Source organism: Garra rufa, chromosome 1 (assembly GCF_049309525.1).
Source record: "Garra rufa chromosome 1, GarRuf1.0, whole genome shotgun sequence".
Classification (NCBI taxonomy): Eukaryota; Metazoa; Chordata; class Actinopteri; order Cypriniformes; family Cyprinidae; genus Garra; species Garra rufa.
Genome location: NC_133361.1, coordinates 61,467,336 through 61,484,446, shown reverse-complemented (window position 1 = coordinate 61,484,446; position 17,111 = coordinate 61,467,336). Strand labels below are relative to the sequence as shown.

The 17,111-nt window shown below is 37.6% G+C and overlaps 2 protein-coding genes across 6 annotated transcripts in view; both read right to left on the bottom strand.

Annotated features, from left to right (window-relative positions):
• The window catches only part of LOC141337759 (NACHT, LRR and PYD domains-containing protein 3-like), an 887,345-nt gene that overhangs the window by 703,290 nt on the left and 166,944 nt on the right, over positions 1 to 17,111 (bottom strand). The window lies entirely within an intron of this gene.
• Positions 7,174 to 11,635, bottom strand: dhrs7ca (dehydrogenase/reductase (SDR family) member 7Ca). Its single transcript, XM_073843614.1, has 7 exons — positions 11,601 to 11,635; positions 11,069 to 11,225; positions 9,777 to 9,889; positions 9,444 to 9,654; positions 7,935 to 8,027; positions 7,662 to 7,817; positions 7,174 to 7,543 (listed from the first exon to the last, which is right to left on the bottom strand). Exons 1-7 carry the CDS (start codon positions 11,601 to 11,603, stop codon positions 7,335 to 7,337), a joined length of 942 nt encoding a protein of 313 aa, XP_073699715.1. The 5' UTR covers positions 11,604 to 11,635; the 3' UTR covers positions 7,174 to 7,334.

Genomic DNA, 17,111 nt, shown 5'->3' with positions numbered 1-17,111 from the left:
AGCGGACTTATGCGTGCCTAATGTACGACTCCGATATACAAGAATGAATACATTAGGCACGCGCGAGTTCGTTACTATTACTCTGGTCATCTTTGCCTTTACATTACCGGGAGGGTTTGTTTCATGCAGCCAAGAGATAAAGTAGATACCTGTCTTCCCGCGGGGGTATAAGTGACTTTTATGTGGGCTTTTGCGGGACGAAATAACATATATTCCTTCTGGAGTGGGCGGGCGCAGGACTAAAATCCGTCCCTTGCAGATCTCTAAGATGAAGTTTGCGTGCAGCGGTAGATTTGTCTTCGGTTTTTACAAAGCGTAGACACACTTTTAAACGCTTACCGTGATCCATCTTTTCGACTGATGTTTACATTACCACGTAAAGTCCTGGCAGATTGCACGCGCGGAAGGTCCTGGCAGATCACTAGATGGAAAAAATGCAACCAGGAATCGAAACGAGGAATCGAAATTTTAATATTATAACAAGTATCCGATTCTTTATCTTAAGTATCCGATTCCAGAATCGGAATCGATTTTCGATTCCCAACCCTACACCTGGAGCAGTGAGCAGCCATATTTCGGTGGCAGCCGGGGAGCAGTTGGGGGTTCGGTGCCTTGCTCAGGGGCTCACCTCAGTTGTGGTATTGAGGATGGAGAAAGTGCTGGTAACTCAGTCCCCCACTGACAATCCCTACTAGACCTGAGACTCGAACCCGCAACCAACTAGGTTACAAGTCTGAGTCTCTAACCATCAGGCTACAAACTTTTGTGGCCAGTCATGCCCACAGTAGCATTTGCAATACTACTTTTGGAAAATAGTGGCAATTATTTCCACCTCAGTATTATAGTACATTATAGCCACATTTTGGGATGAAAAAGCCCTCCCTACCCAATAATTTATCTTCAACCTTTTGATTATTTCCTTAATTTTTTTGTTTTAAAACAAATGCCTTTAATAATCTGCTCCTTGACACCACCAAGACTAAGGAGCTCATTGTGGACTTCAGGAAGGGGAGAAGAGGTTCACACGAACCCATCCACATCAACATGGCTGTTGGGCCTGTTTCTTCCTTCAAGTTCCTGGGGACCCACATTTCAGAGGATCTATCCTGGACCACCAACACCTCCAGCCTGGTCAAGAAGGCTTACCAGCGCCTCTTCTTCTTGAGAACACTTAAGAAGAACCAGCTGTCCTCAGCTATCCTGGTGAACTTCTATCGCTGCACAATAGAAAGCATCCTTACGAATTGTGTCACAGTCTGGTACGGAAGCTGCTCTGTTGCACATTGCTGCACATTGAACTCTGCCCCCCACTGACACCTCTGCGCCTGACATACCCATTTGTAAATGTTTCCATTGCACATATACATATTGTACATTTGTGATAAACCTATATCTATGCATGTCTATTTGTAAATTCCTGCTTCAGTAAACAGTAACCTGTATATTATGTTCATATCTACCTGCAATTTATATTATAGTTAATAGCAACCTGTATATTGTGTTCCTCTATGTTTTGTACATTCTAATTGTAGTTAATTATCATCTGTAAATTATGCTGACAGTACTTCATCTGTAAATATTATCCATAGCTTCTCCCTGCACATATCTCCTATAAGTGCACTTATAACTTATAAAATATACCTATATCCTGCACTTGCTGCTTATTGCACTCCTGGTTAGACCTAAACTGCATTTTGTTGCCGTGTACTTGTGCATATGTAATGACAATAAAGTTGAATCTGAATCTAATCTAATCTTTTTACAAAGTGGTAGTTTTGAAAAAGGAGAATTCACCCAATCACACGTTGGTGTGCAGAGTTAGTGTAAATAGCCTCTGCTAACTAGGCAGACTATTTGCACTTAGTTTAAATACACACTATGATTTTATTAATATCATGTAAAAGAAAAAGTGTTAATAATTTAATCAACGAAGATATGAAACACTAGCTGGCCTAGCAGTTCATGTATCATTCTGAATGCTCATTGAGCTGTCGCGTCAACTCTACTCGCATCTCAATCACAAGTTTACTTTTTGTTAATGGAGAGCCACATCTTATGATTTAAATGTCACGTTTGTTATGCCTTCATTTTCAAATTTTGTCTGAACATTCACGTAAACTTTATTTGAAGACTTTCCAGACTTATCAAAAACATGGTTGACATGGTCAGCAATCAATATCCATCACTACATCAGCCAACACCACAATAAGGCCATGAAAAGACTGTTGTTTGCATTATAATTTATCGTCAAATTTTACTCAACTGTACTGAACTGAGTGTGTCAGGTAAGAAGACATGTGACATGTGCAGAGCAGTGGGTCCCCAGGACCAGTGCCCGGTTGCATAAAGCACCTTAAGTTTTTCCCTTAAGTATAAGACTTAAGGCATAATTTACCCTTACCTAAGTGAATGATTTAAGGGTGTTGCATATAGTCCCTTAAAAGGTTCTCTTAGGTAAGGGAAACCGTTAAGTGTTTCACTTAACGGTTTTTAAGGGATTACTTAAGTGAAAAATAGATATTTAAGGGAAATTCTAAGGGTTTATGACGTTTCGACTAAATAAACACTTAAGTAACACTTAAGGGTTATTTTATGCAACACACTTAAGTTTAAGGGAAACATAAGGGCGAACTTAAGGGAAAATTACACTTAAGGGGCTTTATGCAACCGGGCACAGGACTGAAAACCACTCGACTAAAAATGAGTCAACAACGGAGATCCTCAGAGCTTGAGTGCGCACAACTGACTGGCACATAAAGTAAGTTATTAATGCCAAATTTTAGGATTGACATGACTGTCAACTGTTTGTGAACTAAATCTTCTGTAAATGAGCAAGCTGTTTAACCCTACTGTATAAAAGGCTTAAATACTGACAAGTCCACAGGAGTTTATCACTGTCTGAAAATAAAAAAAAACAATAAAATAAACATAACACAAAATGATGCACATGCATCTTCCCCGCTGTCAAAGCATCGTTAAATTATATAAAACTAGTAAGTGTTTTTCTTAATATGTTACAATATTTTGGCCTATGTGACGTCTGTTTGTCAGCACACATTTAGTTTTACCTTATTTGTTTAAATATCCGATGTCCGACCCCAGCAAGTATAAAAGGGTATAACATATTTAGGGAAGGCTTCATTGTTAGCCTATACCGCGAATGTTTGTACTTTTTTGTGTTTTTCGTCCACCAATGATTTCCAAGTTGGTCTGGCCTAAGTAGGCCTATGTGACAAAAAGCGGAGAATATAACGGCTATTTTCGCGAATGTCAAACGATTAACTAGCACAAAACTCAAGGTAACCGAATTGTTAAACTTTAAAAGAGTTTTCTTAGGACTAGGATTAATGTGACTGACATAGAAAATACAGTTGGAAGTACAGGCCCAAAGATAGAAACTGTTTTAACCGGTGCTGCTCTTCTCGTCGTTTTCAGGAGTAACGATCATCTTTGACGTGTTTGACTTCGACTTACGGTCTGTTTAAACGCAAAAGGTCCTTATTGATATTGAAATTGACTTGTATTACACTGCTGTTAAATGTTTTAACGAACTTACCGATGATATTGTTGATTTCGACTTATTCGAAATGGCGTCTGGTGTGATCATGATAAGTTTCGGTTTCACTTTATGAGGAGAGCTGAGTTCTAGAGTTGTGACGTTCGCGAACGAACCGATTCTTTTGAACGGCTCATAAACATGAACGATGGGAGCCGAGTCGCGGCTGGAGGGGAGCCGTTCTTTCTTTCCTATGCGTGTTTCACACAGATGCACACAAATTAGCTCCTCCGCGGGACAGTATCTATATGTCTAATACTTTAAGTATTTTTGTTATCTATCAAAATGTTCTTTTGTGATACTGTACTTGTATAGAATTGTTTCACTAAAAGCTGTTTTGCATAGACATTCATTGCAGCCCACTTTGTTATTGTTCATTTAAAACTTGAAGGGGCTGATCTCCTATTTGCAAAGTTTACAGTAGTAATAGTGGACTGTATGTAGACTTTCCATTTTATTTATTCTAATTTTGCCTACAGTATATATTTAAAACTTTAAATTGTTTTTTTTTTTTATCAAAATGTTCCTGTGTGATAACAATGTTCTTGAGTGGAAGTGTTTGTTGTAAAAGCTGTTTTGCACAGAAATTAATTGGGGCCGGCTTTGTTTTTGATGTTTATTTGTGAGTAGGTATTGTATGAATAACATAAGTCAACATAGCTTTACACATACACAACACTTTATACTTATGGTAAATCCATAATAGTGATGTCACTGTCTAAGCCGAGGGATGTTGTGCAACCCTATAGAATATAGTCCACACATGACAAATGAGGTAATAATCAATATTTCAGAATAATTCAAACTCATATATTGGTGTGTCATATTTGAGTTTTAATTATTTGACTACAAATCTCACCTCATTCCTCCCAGTGATTATTTTCTTTTGAACGGCTCTTTGAAAGGAATGGATCGCCAAGATCCGGATCCCCTCAAAGAGCCATAAATCCCATCACTACTGAGTTCCGCAAAACCAGACAGCAGGAAGCACATCAAGTCGGACTGAACGTGATGACGTTGGAATGTAGGCGACGTACTGTGCTATACTTGCCACAGCAGGCTTAAATAAATAAATAATAAAACATTACAACTAACAAATAATACATATCACAGAGTGCCACTTAAAATGACATTAAGAAAACTCTATTTAGGCTACTCATTTCAAAAGCAAAAATCTAAATAATTTTTTTCTGACAGATAAATTGATTTTGAATGAGCATTGCAGGACACCTTATGTTTGTGATGTATTCATGTAATAAAATGTGAATTTAAACTGTGAAATTACATTTTTAAATTGAAAAAAAAAATACTTTACTCATTACTTTTCAAAAGGTGGAACATTGTGATTTGGAACACAACAATCTTTGTGCTTCAGATGATAAAAATAACAAGCTTATTAATAATTCCAGCAGAGTGATTACACATAGGTTTTAACAAATAGTGAAGATGTATAATATGGAATTATTGAACAACACCTTTTAAATTAAAATAATAATATATTAATAATGGGCCTAATGATGATGATGATGATAGTAATCATATTAACAGTAGTAACAACATGATTTCTTGGGATTGCTAGGGTGTTTCAAAAAATTTGCAATAGCAATGTCTATTTGACATCTGCAAGATGTAGTTTGCTCATCTGCAATATGTCTTTTGGATGTTTCCTATCAGGTGTCAAACAGACGTCTATTAGAAGATGTTTATGATTTAGAATGTTTGTAAACCTCTGCCAGATGTTTGTACACAGCAGATGCTTTCCAGATCAAGAGATATTTAACAAACATCTCGCAGACGTGCGTGTGCTATCTGGGTAGTTGTTTGTAAAGTCGTTAAATAATTTTTTTTATGTGCACAAAAAGTATTCTCATAGCTTCATAAAATTACGGTTGATCCACTGATGTCACATGGACTATTTTGTTAATGTTCTGGATAGAAACTGAGATGGTAACTCGATAGAAAAATCTTTTATCTTCTAATATTTTTTTTTTTTTCAAATGGAAGTTAACAGATGACAAACAGGTTTAGAATAAAATATCTGATAAATTTAATATTTTAACATTCTTAGGACAGGATTGCCGCATGGATTAAGTCATACGTTTGTACGCTTGACCATTTGCTGATGTGTTTGTTTGTATCTCTCTTGTACACTACCAGTCAACAGTTTTTGGACAGATGGATTTTAATGCTTTATTCTCTTTTGCTCCCCAAGCCTGCATTTATTTGATCCAAAATACAGCAAAGCAGTAATATTGTGAAATATTTGTACTATTTGAAATTACTATTTGAGATTAATGCAGTTCTTTTGAACTTTCTATTCATCATTTCAAATCTGAAATCAAAATAATAATATTAATAAATGTTTTTGAGCAGCAAATCGGAATATTAGGATTAATTCTAAAGGATGTGACTGAAGTAAATGCTTAAAATTCAGCTTTGGAATCACAGGTAGAAATTACATTTGAAAATACATTCAAATTGAAAACAGTTGTTTTAAATGGTAAAATATTTTAAAATGTTACTGTTTTTGCTGTACTTTAGATAAAATAAATAAAAAAATAAAAAAATAAAAGCTTTAAAAAGTTAGTGAACTTGTAGGCTCCAAAAACTCTGTACATCCTGTCATTAGACTGCAAGAAGTCGAGTTGCAAAGGAGGTAAAATCTTCTGATAAGGCATTGTTTAATTCTTCCTTTATTTATTTATTTTCAATATAAGCCTGGTATCCAAGATGTGGATTTTCATCTACATATTTTCTAATGTACCAACAAGATATCCTCGCTGTCAACTTCTCTTCAACAACAAAATCCAGAGCAGCCTAAGAAGAAAACAGAGAAATTAATTACTGAGTTACAGAAAACAACAGGACATGAAGAACTGAGGAAAGCAGAAGAGTGATTTCACCTTTGCCAGGTGAGCTGCTACACCTTTACCCCTGTGTGATTCAGGAACCTCTGTAGAGATCAACTCCACCGTCTGATCATGACTGACAGTGTATTTCAGTACTGCACTACTCACTGCTCATTCAGATGACAAGGGAAAGTATTATGTTATTGTTACCATAAAATCGTATAGAATTTGATATGAGCCTCTCTGAGAGTGTTGACCAGCTAGTTAACAGCGTGTTATGAATCATGTGTTTTGATGGTCAATAATGTTGTCCAAAGGCAGCTCACTGAGTTTTGAGACAAAAAGTCGGAATGACATGAAAACGTTATTTTCTCTTACCGCTGCAGTCAAGATCAACTGTGAAACGCTGATTCGGTCTATCGTGTATTACATTTATATTCGAGAGGTTCGCACATCCACAGCATTTGCTGAGTCGCTGACTGTTTTGATACCCTTGAGTGAACCGAAAGATACTGCTTCGAGACAGTATGTAGCGCGCCATGATGTGACGTCACCAGACAGTCCGGAACAATACCAGAAGATGGCGCTGTAATGTTGTTTATTAATCTGTCACATCTCACCACCAACAAAGAACTACAGCCTTAGATCCTCACATACGACCCAATTTAAATATTGCATGTGGATTTTAATTACTATATTAAATAAAACAATAAACCAGATTAGTTGTGAAGAAAAACTTTATGCTGGTTTATAGATATTGACTGATTTCATGTTTATTTCTTTGTTTTTAACAAAACTCACAAAGTCACAGCCAATCCACAGTCATACTGACTTCATCATCATCACCTGATTTGAGCACAGCACAGTGACACATTATTCAATTGTATGCAAAACCTATGTAAATAAGCTCTAGTGAAACCCATTGTCCTTTAATCATCAGGCATCTCCACAGCTGCGGTGTTTCTGACTCCTGCTGCCATGATGGCGAAGAACAGGTTGGGGAAGAGAGATCTGACATAGAGAGCTGCTTTAGGGATGGAGCGGGCCATTAAAATCTCCTTCTTCTTGCTGCTCAGTGTCCTCAGGAGCTCAGTGGCCATCTCTTTAGGGGTCACACCAAGGGACTTGGGTTTGAAGTCTGCAGTTTCCAGCCAGTGTCCAAACAGAACGTCGAAGACAATTTAGTGAACAAACAAGTAAGATGTTATGAGCGTCAAATTATGTTCTTTGCTGAACTGTCAGTGTAGTTCACTCACCTGTCCACATGGATTTTGCTGTGATTTCATCTGCTGAGTTTGTGCTGGGAGTTTTTATGAAAGTGTGGTTGACGATGCTGATGGTTATCCCATATTCCTGAACCTCAGCCCGCAGACAGTCAAAGAAAGCCTGAACGGCATGCTTGGAGGCAGCATCTGAACAATACAGAACATACAAACTGACAAAGATATCAAAATATTCAAGACATCAATTGATATATTCATTACTGTTGATTAGTGTTATATTAAGGTAAACTAGTCACAAAAACTCACAGGTGGCACGGAAAGGCACCGTTAATTTCCCCTGAATGCTGTTGACTAGAAGAATGTGACCGGTTCTTCTGGAGATCAGTGATGGGAGAACACCTGCAACAGTAAATATCTAGTTCAGTCATGAAACTCCACATGGCACAGTCTGATAGGTCTGTTTAAAAGCAATCTGCTAGAAATCACATAATTTACTACATGGCACAAGCTGATTGGTCCCTGAGATACTACTTATTTAATGGTCTGGTTCTACGTTTACTGTAACTGGTTCTTCTGAAACCCTCCACATCCCCCATCTCCACCTGTCTACATTGGCTATGGGACTATTAATGAATTTATCTTACATGCTCACAGCAGTGTGTCTGTACATTTATTTATTGGAAGTAGTCATACATGCTGCAAGACATGCAAGGTAGCTCATGCAGGCCAGATGTCAGATAGTTTCGAGGTCAGAACCGGAGTCCGTCAGGTATGCCTACTGTCGCCTTTCCTTTTCCTGCTGGTCATCGACTGGATTATGAAGATGACGACAGCAGGCAGGAACAATGGAATACAGTGGACACCTTGGATGCAGCTGGAAGACCTCGATTTTGCTGATGACCTGGCACTCCTGTCACACAACCACAACCAGATGCAAGACAAAACCACACGACTGGCAACAACATCAACTAGGACCGGGCTCGAGATAAACAGGAGGAAAACAGAACTCATGAAGATCAACACCACTGTCAATACACCAGTCACAGTAGGTGGAGAGCCAATTCAGGAGGTTGAGTCCTTTGTGTATTTGGGGAGCATTGTTGACACGAACAGATCGAGATGTCACAGCCAGAATTGGCAAAGCACGAGCAGCCTTTGTCATGTTAAAGAACATCTGGGCTTCAAGAGAGATCACCACAGCCACGAAATTGCGCATCTTCAATTCCAATGTTAAATCGGTCTTACTCTATGGCTCAGAGACTTGGAGGTGGACCAAAGCGACGCAACAGAAGATACAGACATTCTTCTACATCTGTCTGAGGCGTATCTTCAAAATCAGGTGGCAAGATAAGATCAGTAATGAAGAACTATGGCAGAGAGCGGGACAAGAATCAATAACAACCCAGATTCTAAGAAGAAATTGGGGCTGAATAGGACATACACTGAGGAAACCAGCCTCCAGCATCACCCGCCAGTCCTTAAAGTGGAATCCACAGGGAAAGCGGAAGAGGGGCAGGCCTAGGAATAGTTGGAGGCGGGATGCAGACTTAGAGCTGAAGCGGATTGGGACCAACTGGATGGAGGCAGAAAGGACAGCCCAGAGCCGCGATAGATGGCGAAGTGTTGTCGATGGCCTATGCTCCCTTGGGAGCTATGGGCCTAAGTAAGTAAGTAAGTAAGTCATAAATGCTCTGCAGCAGCAGCACAGTAAATCCATTTAGCCAAAAAAAGAAAAAAACATTAACACTGAAATATCCATGAACATGCTAAAACTGTTGAGAGAGTTGTCATGCTTGAAATACAATGGTGTTTTACCCTTAACCAGCGTGATCGGCCCAAAGTAGTTCACATCCATGACAATCCTGTCCATCTCGAGGGACAGACATTGAACAGGAGCCTTCACCTTCATACTGCTATTGAAGATGAGTACATCCAGACAGCCGTAACACTCCAGGATCTCAGAGATCACCTCAGGAACGCTCTCCATATCACTGAAGTCCAGCTCGACTAGTTTGGGTGGAAATGTCTAAGCGGTAAAGTAGCACAGAATTGAAACAAGTCTTCTGACATATTGCAACCAAAATCTAAAAAAAAAAAACATTTCTAGATGTTTCAAACAATGTTCATTCATATTGTCACTGCACTCACAAGTGTTGGATCTGATTCACTCATCAACCTCTCAGCTAGAGTCTCCAACTTTTCCCAGTTACTTCCACAAAGGATCAGTCTGGCTCCTCCAGTGTGGAAGAGTTTTGCACATTCTAAAATGATCACAATGTAAAAAAAAATATATTGTTTAAACAACAAATATGTAGTTAATCTGCAAATATATCTGTATGCGTTTCATCATAGTCTCACAAGGCCATTTTAGAGGAGCTGTGTTTTTATTTAGTGATAGTTGTTCATGAGTCTCTTGTTTGTCTTGAACAGTTAAACTGCCTACTATTTTTCTTCAGAAAAGTCCTTTAAAATTGTTTTATTTTTTTCAGCATTTTTGTATATTTAAACCCTTTCCAACAATGACTGTATGATTTTGAGATCCATTTTCACACTATAGAAAACTCGGACTCATATGCAACTATTACATAAGGTTCAAACGCTCACTAATGCTTTAGAAGGAAACACAATGCATTAAGAGCTGGGGGGGTGAAAATTTTTGGAATTTGAAGATCAGGGTAAATGTCACTAATTTTGTCTGCTGTAGCTTCTGACGGGCAGTACTAAATAATATATATATATATATATATAATAGTTGCATAGATGGATCTCAAAATCATAGTCATTGTTGGAAAGGGTTCAAATACATAAAAAATGCTGAAAAACCAAAGAATTTGTGAGACCTAAAGGATTTTTCTGAAGAACAGCAGGCAGTTTAGCTGTTCAAGACAAGCATGAGACTCATGAACAACTATCACTACCCAAAATTGTAACAACACTTATGAACAGGATCATTCAACTATTATTTTCTCTTGTGAACTATATGTAAACATCTTTAATGTGAAATATCTTATTCAGGTCAGTTTAAAATAAAAAATAACATGCAGTTTGTCTGATCCGTCTTATTTTGGAAAAATAATTTAAATGTTTGCAGATTCTGCAAGGAGTACGGAAACTTTTTGACCTCAACTATACTTGATATAAAATATCTGATAAAACTACAGGAATCGCTGTGAAAATATTTCAAAAGATGAATAAAAATATACAATTACTGACACTCTCATAACTCTCAGTCGCTCACTGAGCAATGTCTAACTTCAGTGCTGTATTTTTATCCTGCCAAGTTGTAATATTTACAGTAAGATCTTATTTCTAAAAAGTCTAATTTACCCTTTTATACTTTCTTAAATTACAATATACTGTAGGCATATTTATTTTTAAGTTACAGAATTGCAAATGTACTGCATGACGGCAATGATCCAGTATTTCTGAAAGAGCAGCACCATTTCCAAGTGTTGACAGAGAATCCGTAATCAGCACCACTTTGTTCCTCACAGTTGTCTTGGCTAAATGCCTGAGAATCAGACCGTAGAGATAAAAGACGCCAGCTGCGACCACCACCACTGAGAGCACAAGCCAAACTGAGGTCAAATCCAGCCTCTGAAAGAGACATTAAAACAGAAAAAAACAATGCAAATACTATAAAATTGTTTAGTGATTGGAATGATTACAGAAAATTGATTTTGTCATATGCTCCCTCCAAACTCGTATGACTTTCTTCTGTGAAACTCAAATTCTAATGCATGTTTAATAAATGTCCTAATCTTTTCCACAGATTGGAGGTCATGGCAATCAGGGAGGGATTCCAAAGCACGAAAAGGTCAATCATTTGATTTGAATTATGTATTTTGTGCTCCACGTAATGAAGGTCATACCAGTTTGGAACAACATAATTTTAAAGATGACATTTTCAAATGGTTAATTTAATTTTGAACATCTTGCTTCAAATTGCTTTAAAAATATACAGTTTCTCACCATAATGTCACTTGATGATGGTGTTTCAGTACTGTTAGACCTTAAACAATGGAAAAAGAATTAGATGCATATGAATTAAAGTCATTTTCACAAAAATCTGATCTTAAATAAGCCAAACATGTCTAAAACAGGACAGATAGTATATGAAACTAAGGCTGTGTTTAAATTAGTATAATATTGCAGTTAATATAATATATACACTTATTATAAAACTTTTGCTACGGTTACGCCTGTCGTTTACTACTCTGGTGAAAACGGAGACGTTTGAAAACGCTGCAGACGTGCTTGGAGCGGATGAAAGGGGAATCTACTTATACATCCCTGGTGAAAAAAAACAGCTAAAACCAGCCTAGGCTGTTTGGCTGGTTTTAGCTGGTCAACCAGCCTGGTTTTAGCTGGTCATAGCTGGTCGGCAGGCTGGTTTTAAAGGGGTTTTGGCCGCTTTTCCAGCCTGGCCAGGCTGGTCAGGCTGGTTTTAGCTGGTGGATTCCCAGCTAAACCAGCTACTTCCAGCTTAAACCAGCTACAAACAGCCAACCAGCCTAGGCTGGGTTTATCTGTTTTTTTTTTTGTTGTTGTTGTTTCAGCAGGGATATCTATGGTAGAGCTGTAAATCTTTTCCCGAACCCGACGGGACCCGACGGGTTCGGTCGGGTTCGGTCTTAATTTTTAGCATTCTGCACGGGCTCGGGCTTGCGCGGTCAATGAGTGGTCAGGTGATGCGTTTCGTCACTCACTACATTGAAACGGCTGTCATGGAAAATGAAACGGATGTTCTTAGCTGGCGGAACATCAACAAACCATCCTACCCAAAACTTGCAAAATTAGCCAGATCAGTACTAAGCATCCCGGCCAGTAGCAGCAGCAGTGAAAGGGTGTTTAGTGCTGCTGGACGCACCATCAGTGAGCGGAGGACCGCGCTGAAGCCATATTCAGTGGATTCAATAATTTTCCTCCACACAAACATATCCTAATATTAGTGAGTAAAGGGTTTTTTAATGTATAACTAAATATCAATTGAGTCTTACATGCGTGAAGTAAACAGAGTAGGCTATATAGGCTAATGTTGGCATTATTATTTTATTATTTCAACTGATGTTCACCGTCGCATTGAGACCGGTATGTGGAGAGAAGTGGCAAAGCAAATACGGCGGAGCCTTTGTATTAATTTCGTTATTGACACCTAATATCTTAATTTAGAATGTATATTAATTTATTTTGTTAAGAAAGACAAATTTTTATTGGTGCGTTGGCCTTATATTCCTACCCAGAAAACATTGGTCCGATGGCGACGTCCTGTCCTGGCCAAAAATAGTCGCGGTAGGACGAAAAAATATGCAAAAATGTTTAACACAAAATATTTCTTAAAAATGCATTCAGATGCATTTGTACATGTCTACAATTATATGTGGTTGCATGTTAAGTTTTTACTTTGACTTTTAGCTGAGTGTAGTTCAAAATATACCCGGTTGTGATTTGGTTGTGAAAGGACGTCCAGCAGGTGACGTCTTTTACACGTGCATTTATAGTCCATCGTCAACCTCTATAAAATCCTTATGAGATATGCAAAAGCAATTGTGCTTACATTCACATTCACATTGGCATACTACAGTAATTAATTTAAGTGCCCAAAGTAGTTTCATCCCAGCAAACACAGTACGTTGTGAGGACGTCGCCAGTTGGTCGTCATTTGGTCAGCGCGACATAACTTTATGACAACGTCGTGAGGACGTTGTGGTAAGGTTCCATATTTTTGAATTTTGGCTAACGTCCCAGAAACGTCGTAGGCACGTCCTTAAAAGACGTCGCTGGTTGGTCTCGTGGGAAACGTTATAGCGACGTGGTCAGCAGGTCTCCAACTAACTTTTCATATTATTGCACTACATGTATTAAGCTTATTTTTAAAGGTGTAAACCGTTTAATAGCCTATAATATGGGGAATATACTGAATTCGTCATTTTGCATGATGGAATGAATTATTATATAAGTATAACCCGTCATTAAAATATAGAAATGTTTGTCATCAAATTAATGGCAAAACAAAAACCAAATAGTTTGCTTAGCAAATGGTGATAATTTATGGTTGTGAATGGTTTATTGAAAGGGGGAACGGGACAAATGTTAAAACCAGCGCACGTCACTTTCTGAGTGCTGCGTAAGTGCGCCGTGCGCGTGCCCGTCATTAACGGTCAACTTCCAGAAGACGGACGAGAAGGAAAAGGTAAGCGCTTAAAATCTACTCTTATTCATATTTTTTTTGCTGATATAACGTTAGATGACACGTAAGATAAGTAGTGTTTTGTGTTTTTGGAGGTTTTCTATATTAATTTAATAAATAAATGCCCTGTTTGGTTAATGTTAACGCTTAGTTCTGGATGCGGTCTGTGGTAACGTTAAGTTAACTTTTAAAATCCTAAATTAAAATGTTATACCTTATTTTTAGTCTAGTTTGAAATCTACCCACGATACACTATACAGTATTCATTTTTTTAAATTATTTTAACTTCTACCATAGTAACGTTGACTGCTTGTCGTTCGCATCTGACAATGCTCATGCTAGCTTAGCCGTATTGTAAACTTAAATACAAACCACTGATGTTATATAAACTTTTAATTAGACCGAGGCTGCCGAAATCCCATTCAGTGTGTGTGGGATTAATAATGTCCTGCTTTCCTGTCGATTAACAGGCCTGTAAATGGGGTAATTTGCTTGTTACATGTTAAGTGCGGTAAAGTTGGTTTTATGTTGGACATTCGTTTGACATTCGGCTTGGAAATTTAGGGAGCGTCTCTAAAGTGTGAACAAAAAAAAAAAACACACACACACGGCTATAAAACATACGTAGCATTATACAAATGTACTATTAAACATTTTAACAAAAAATGTTTTGGTACAAAAACACATTAGCTTACACAACGATTTTTTTAAATGTCTTCATACTTCATACTTCTTTACTTGATACTTCTTCATGCTTCTTCACCACGGTACACAACCATCAGCAAAAAATTCACATGTGTCACACCTTATATAGCTTTGTGAACATTTTTTTAATATTTATTTTATGGGACATTGTAAATAGGCAAATGTCTCTTCTAAAGAGATAGAAAAAAAAAATTATCTACATTGACCAGACAGAAGCTGGAATCGAACCGAGGTTACTGTAATGTCTATAGTTCTTGGGGAAATGCTCCACCGCAACACCACCTGAGCTTTTTTGTTTAACTTTTTAGTATCATATGTACTAAAATGTTTCAGAACATATGCCCTGAAGTTAATTGTAATTGTAACACAAACTGTTTGTTTGTGTTAAAAACGTAATAAAGCTGCTGGTAATAAAACCTCATTATTTCACAACTGTTGTAATGTCTTCACATTTCTTTTCATGCACGACTCAATTTATCTAACAGAAAAATGTATAAAAGGTCCTCATATTATGACCTGATGACGTTGTAAATTGTACTTTGACCTGACATTAGCTGGAACCGAACTCAGGTTATTGTGATGTGTTCTATTCACTGGCAAACACTCTACCACAACACCACTTCTGCTTTTTTGTGTAACATCATATGTACATTTGCTGATTATGTGCCCTGAAGCTAATTGTAATTGTAGCAAACCATTTTTTTGTTAAGTCATGTGACGTGATGACATCATACACGAGTCGGATTCTCAAAAGACCAATTGCTTTATTTTTAATGAATTTTTCCATCATTCAACTCTATTATACTTCCTGGTCATGTGACTTGATGACATCACAACTGCTCTACTTTGTTTAGACGCATTTCCTGTCCATCATACACGAATCGGATTCTCAAAAGAACAATTGCTGTATTTTTAATGAATTTTTCCGTCATTCAACTCTATTATACTTCCTGGTCATGTGACTTGATGACATCACAACTGCTCTACTTTGTTTAGACGCATTTCCTGTCCATCATACACGAATCGGATTCTCAAAAGAACAATTGCTGTATTTTTAATGAATTTTTCCGTCATTCAACTCTATTATACTTCCTGGTCATGTGACTTGATGACATCACAACTGCTCTACTTTGTTTAGACGCATTTCCTGTCCATCATACACGAGTCGGATTCTCAAAAGAACAATTGCTGTATTTTTAATGAATTTTTCCGTCAAACAACTCTATTATACTTCCTGGTCATGTGACTTGATGACATCACAACTGGTCTACTTTGTTTTCACTCATTTCCTGTCCATCATACACGAGTCGGATTCTCAAAAGAACAATTGCTGTATTTTTAATGAATTTTTCCGTCAAACAACTCTATTATACTTCCTGGTCATGTGACTTGATGACATCACAAATGGTCTACTTTGTTTTCACTCATTTCCTGTCCATCATACACGAGTCGGATTCTCAAAAGAACAATTGCTGTATTTTTAATGAATTTTTCCGTCAAACAACTCTATTATACTTCCTGGTCATGTGACTTGATGACATCACAACTGGTCTACTTTGTTTTCACTCATTTCCTGTCCATCATACACGAGTCGGATTCTCAAAAGAACAATTGCTGTATTTTTAATGAATTTTTCCATCAAACAACTCTATTATACTTCCTGGTCATGTGACTTGATGACATCACAACTGGTCTACTTTGTTTAGACGCATTTCCTGTCCATCATACACGAGTCAGATTCTCAAAAGACCAATTGCTTTATTTTTAATGAATTTTTCCGTCATTCAACTCTATTATACTTCCTGGTCATGTGACTTGATGATATCACAACTGGTCTACTTTGTTTAGACGCATTTCCTGTCCATCATACACGAGTCGGATTCTCAAAAGAACAATTGCTGTATTTTTAATGAATTTTTCCGTCATTCAACTCTATTATACTTCCTGGTCATGTGACTTGATGACATCACAACTGCTCTACTTTGTTTAGATGCATTTCCTGTCCATCATACACGAGTCGGATTCTCAAAAGAACAATTGCTGTATTTTTAATGAATTTTTCCGTCATTCAACTCTATTATACTTCCTGGTCATGTGACTTGATGACATCACAACTGCTCTACTTTGTTTAGACGCATTTCCTGTCCATCATACACGAGTCGGATTCTCAAAAGAACAATTTCTGTATTTTTAATGAATTTTTCCGTCATTCAACTCTATTATACTTCCTGGTCATGTGACTTGATGACATCACAACTGGTCTACTTTGTTTTCACTCATTTCCTGTCCATCATACACGAGTCGGATTCTCAAAAGAACAATTGCTGTATTTTTAAAGGTTGTATCAGCGATTTCTAGCCTAAAACATAAGTGTCAATTTCAGCTTACCTTTCTTCAGGATCCGCTCGCTGCCTGTCCCATAAATTGTCTGTGAAAAAACCGCGTCTCTCTGGTCAGCCTAGGGTCCGAGATATGCCAAAAAAAACAATCGGCACTACCAACCTTTCCACACAAAAACAAACAGTGTTCCAACCAATCAGCGTCAGGGATTTGGTGTTGTGGACTTTCGCTCCGCCTCCCTCACATCC

Coding starts and splice junctions, on each gene's coding strand:
- dhrs7ca (XM_073843614.1), bottom strand. Junction 9,890..11,068: donor TCTGTCAACACTTGGAAATG/GTGCTGCTCTTT, acceptor TGATCATTTTAG/AATGTGCAAAACTCTTCCAC. Junction 8,028..9,443: donor GCCGATCACGCTGGTTAAGG/GTAAAACACCAT, acceptor TTACTGTTGCAG/GTGTTCTCCCATCACTGATC.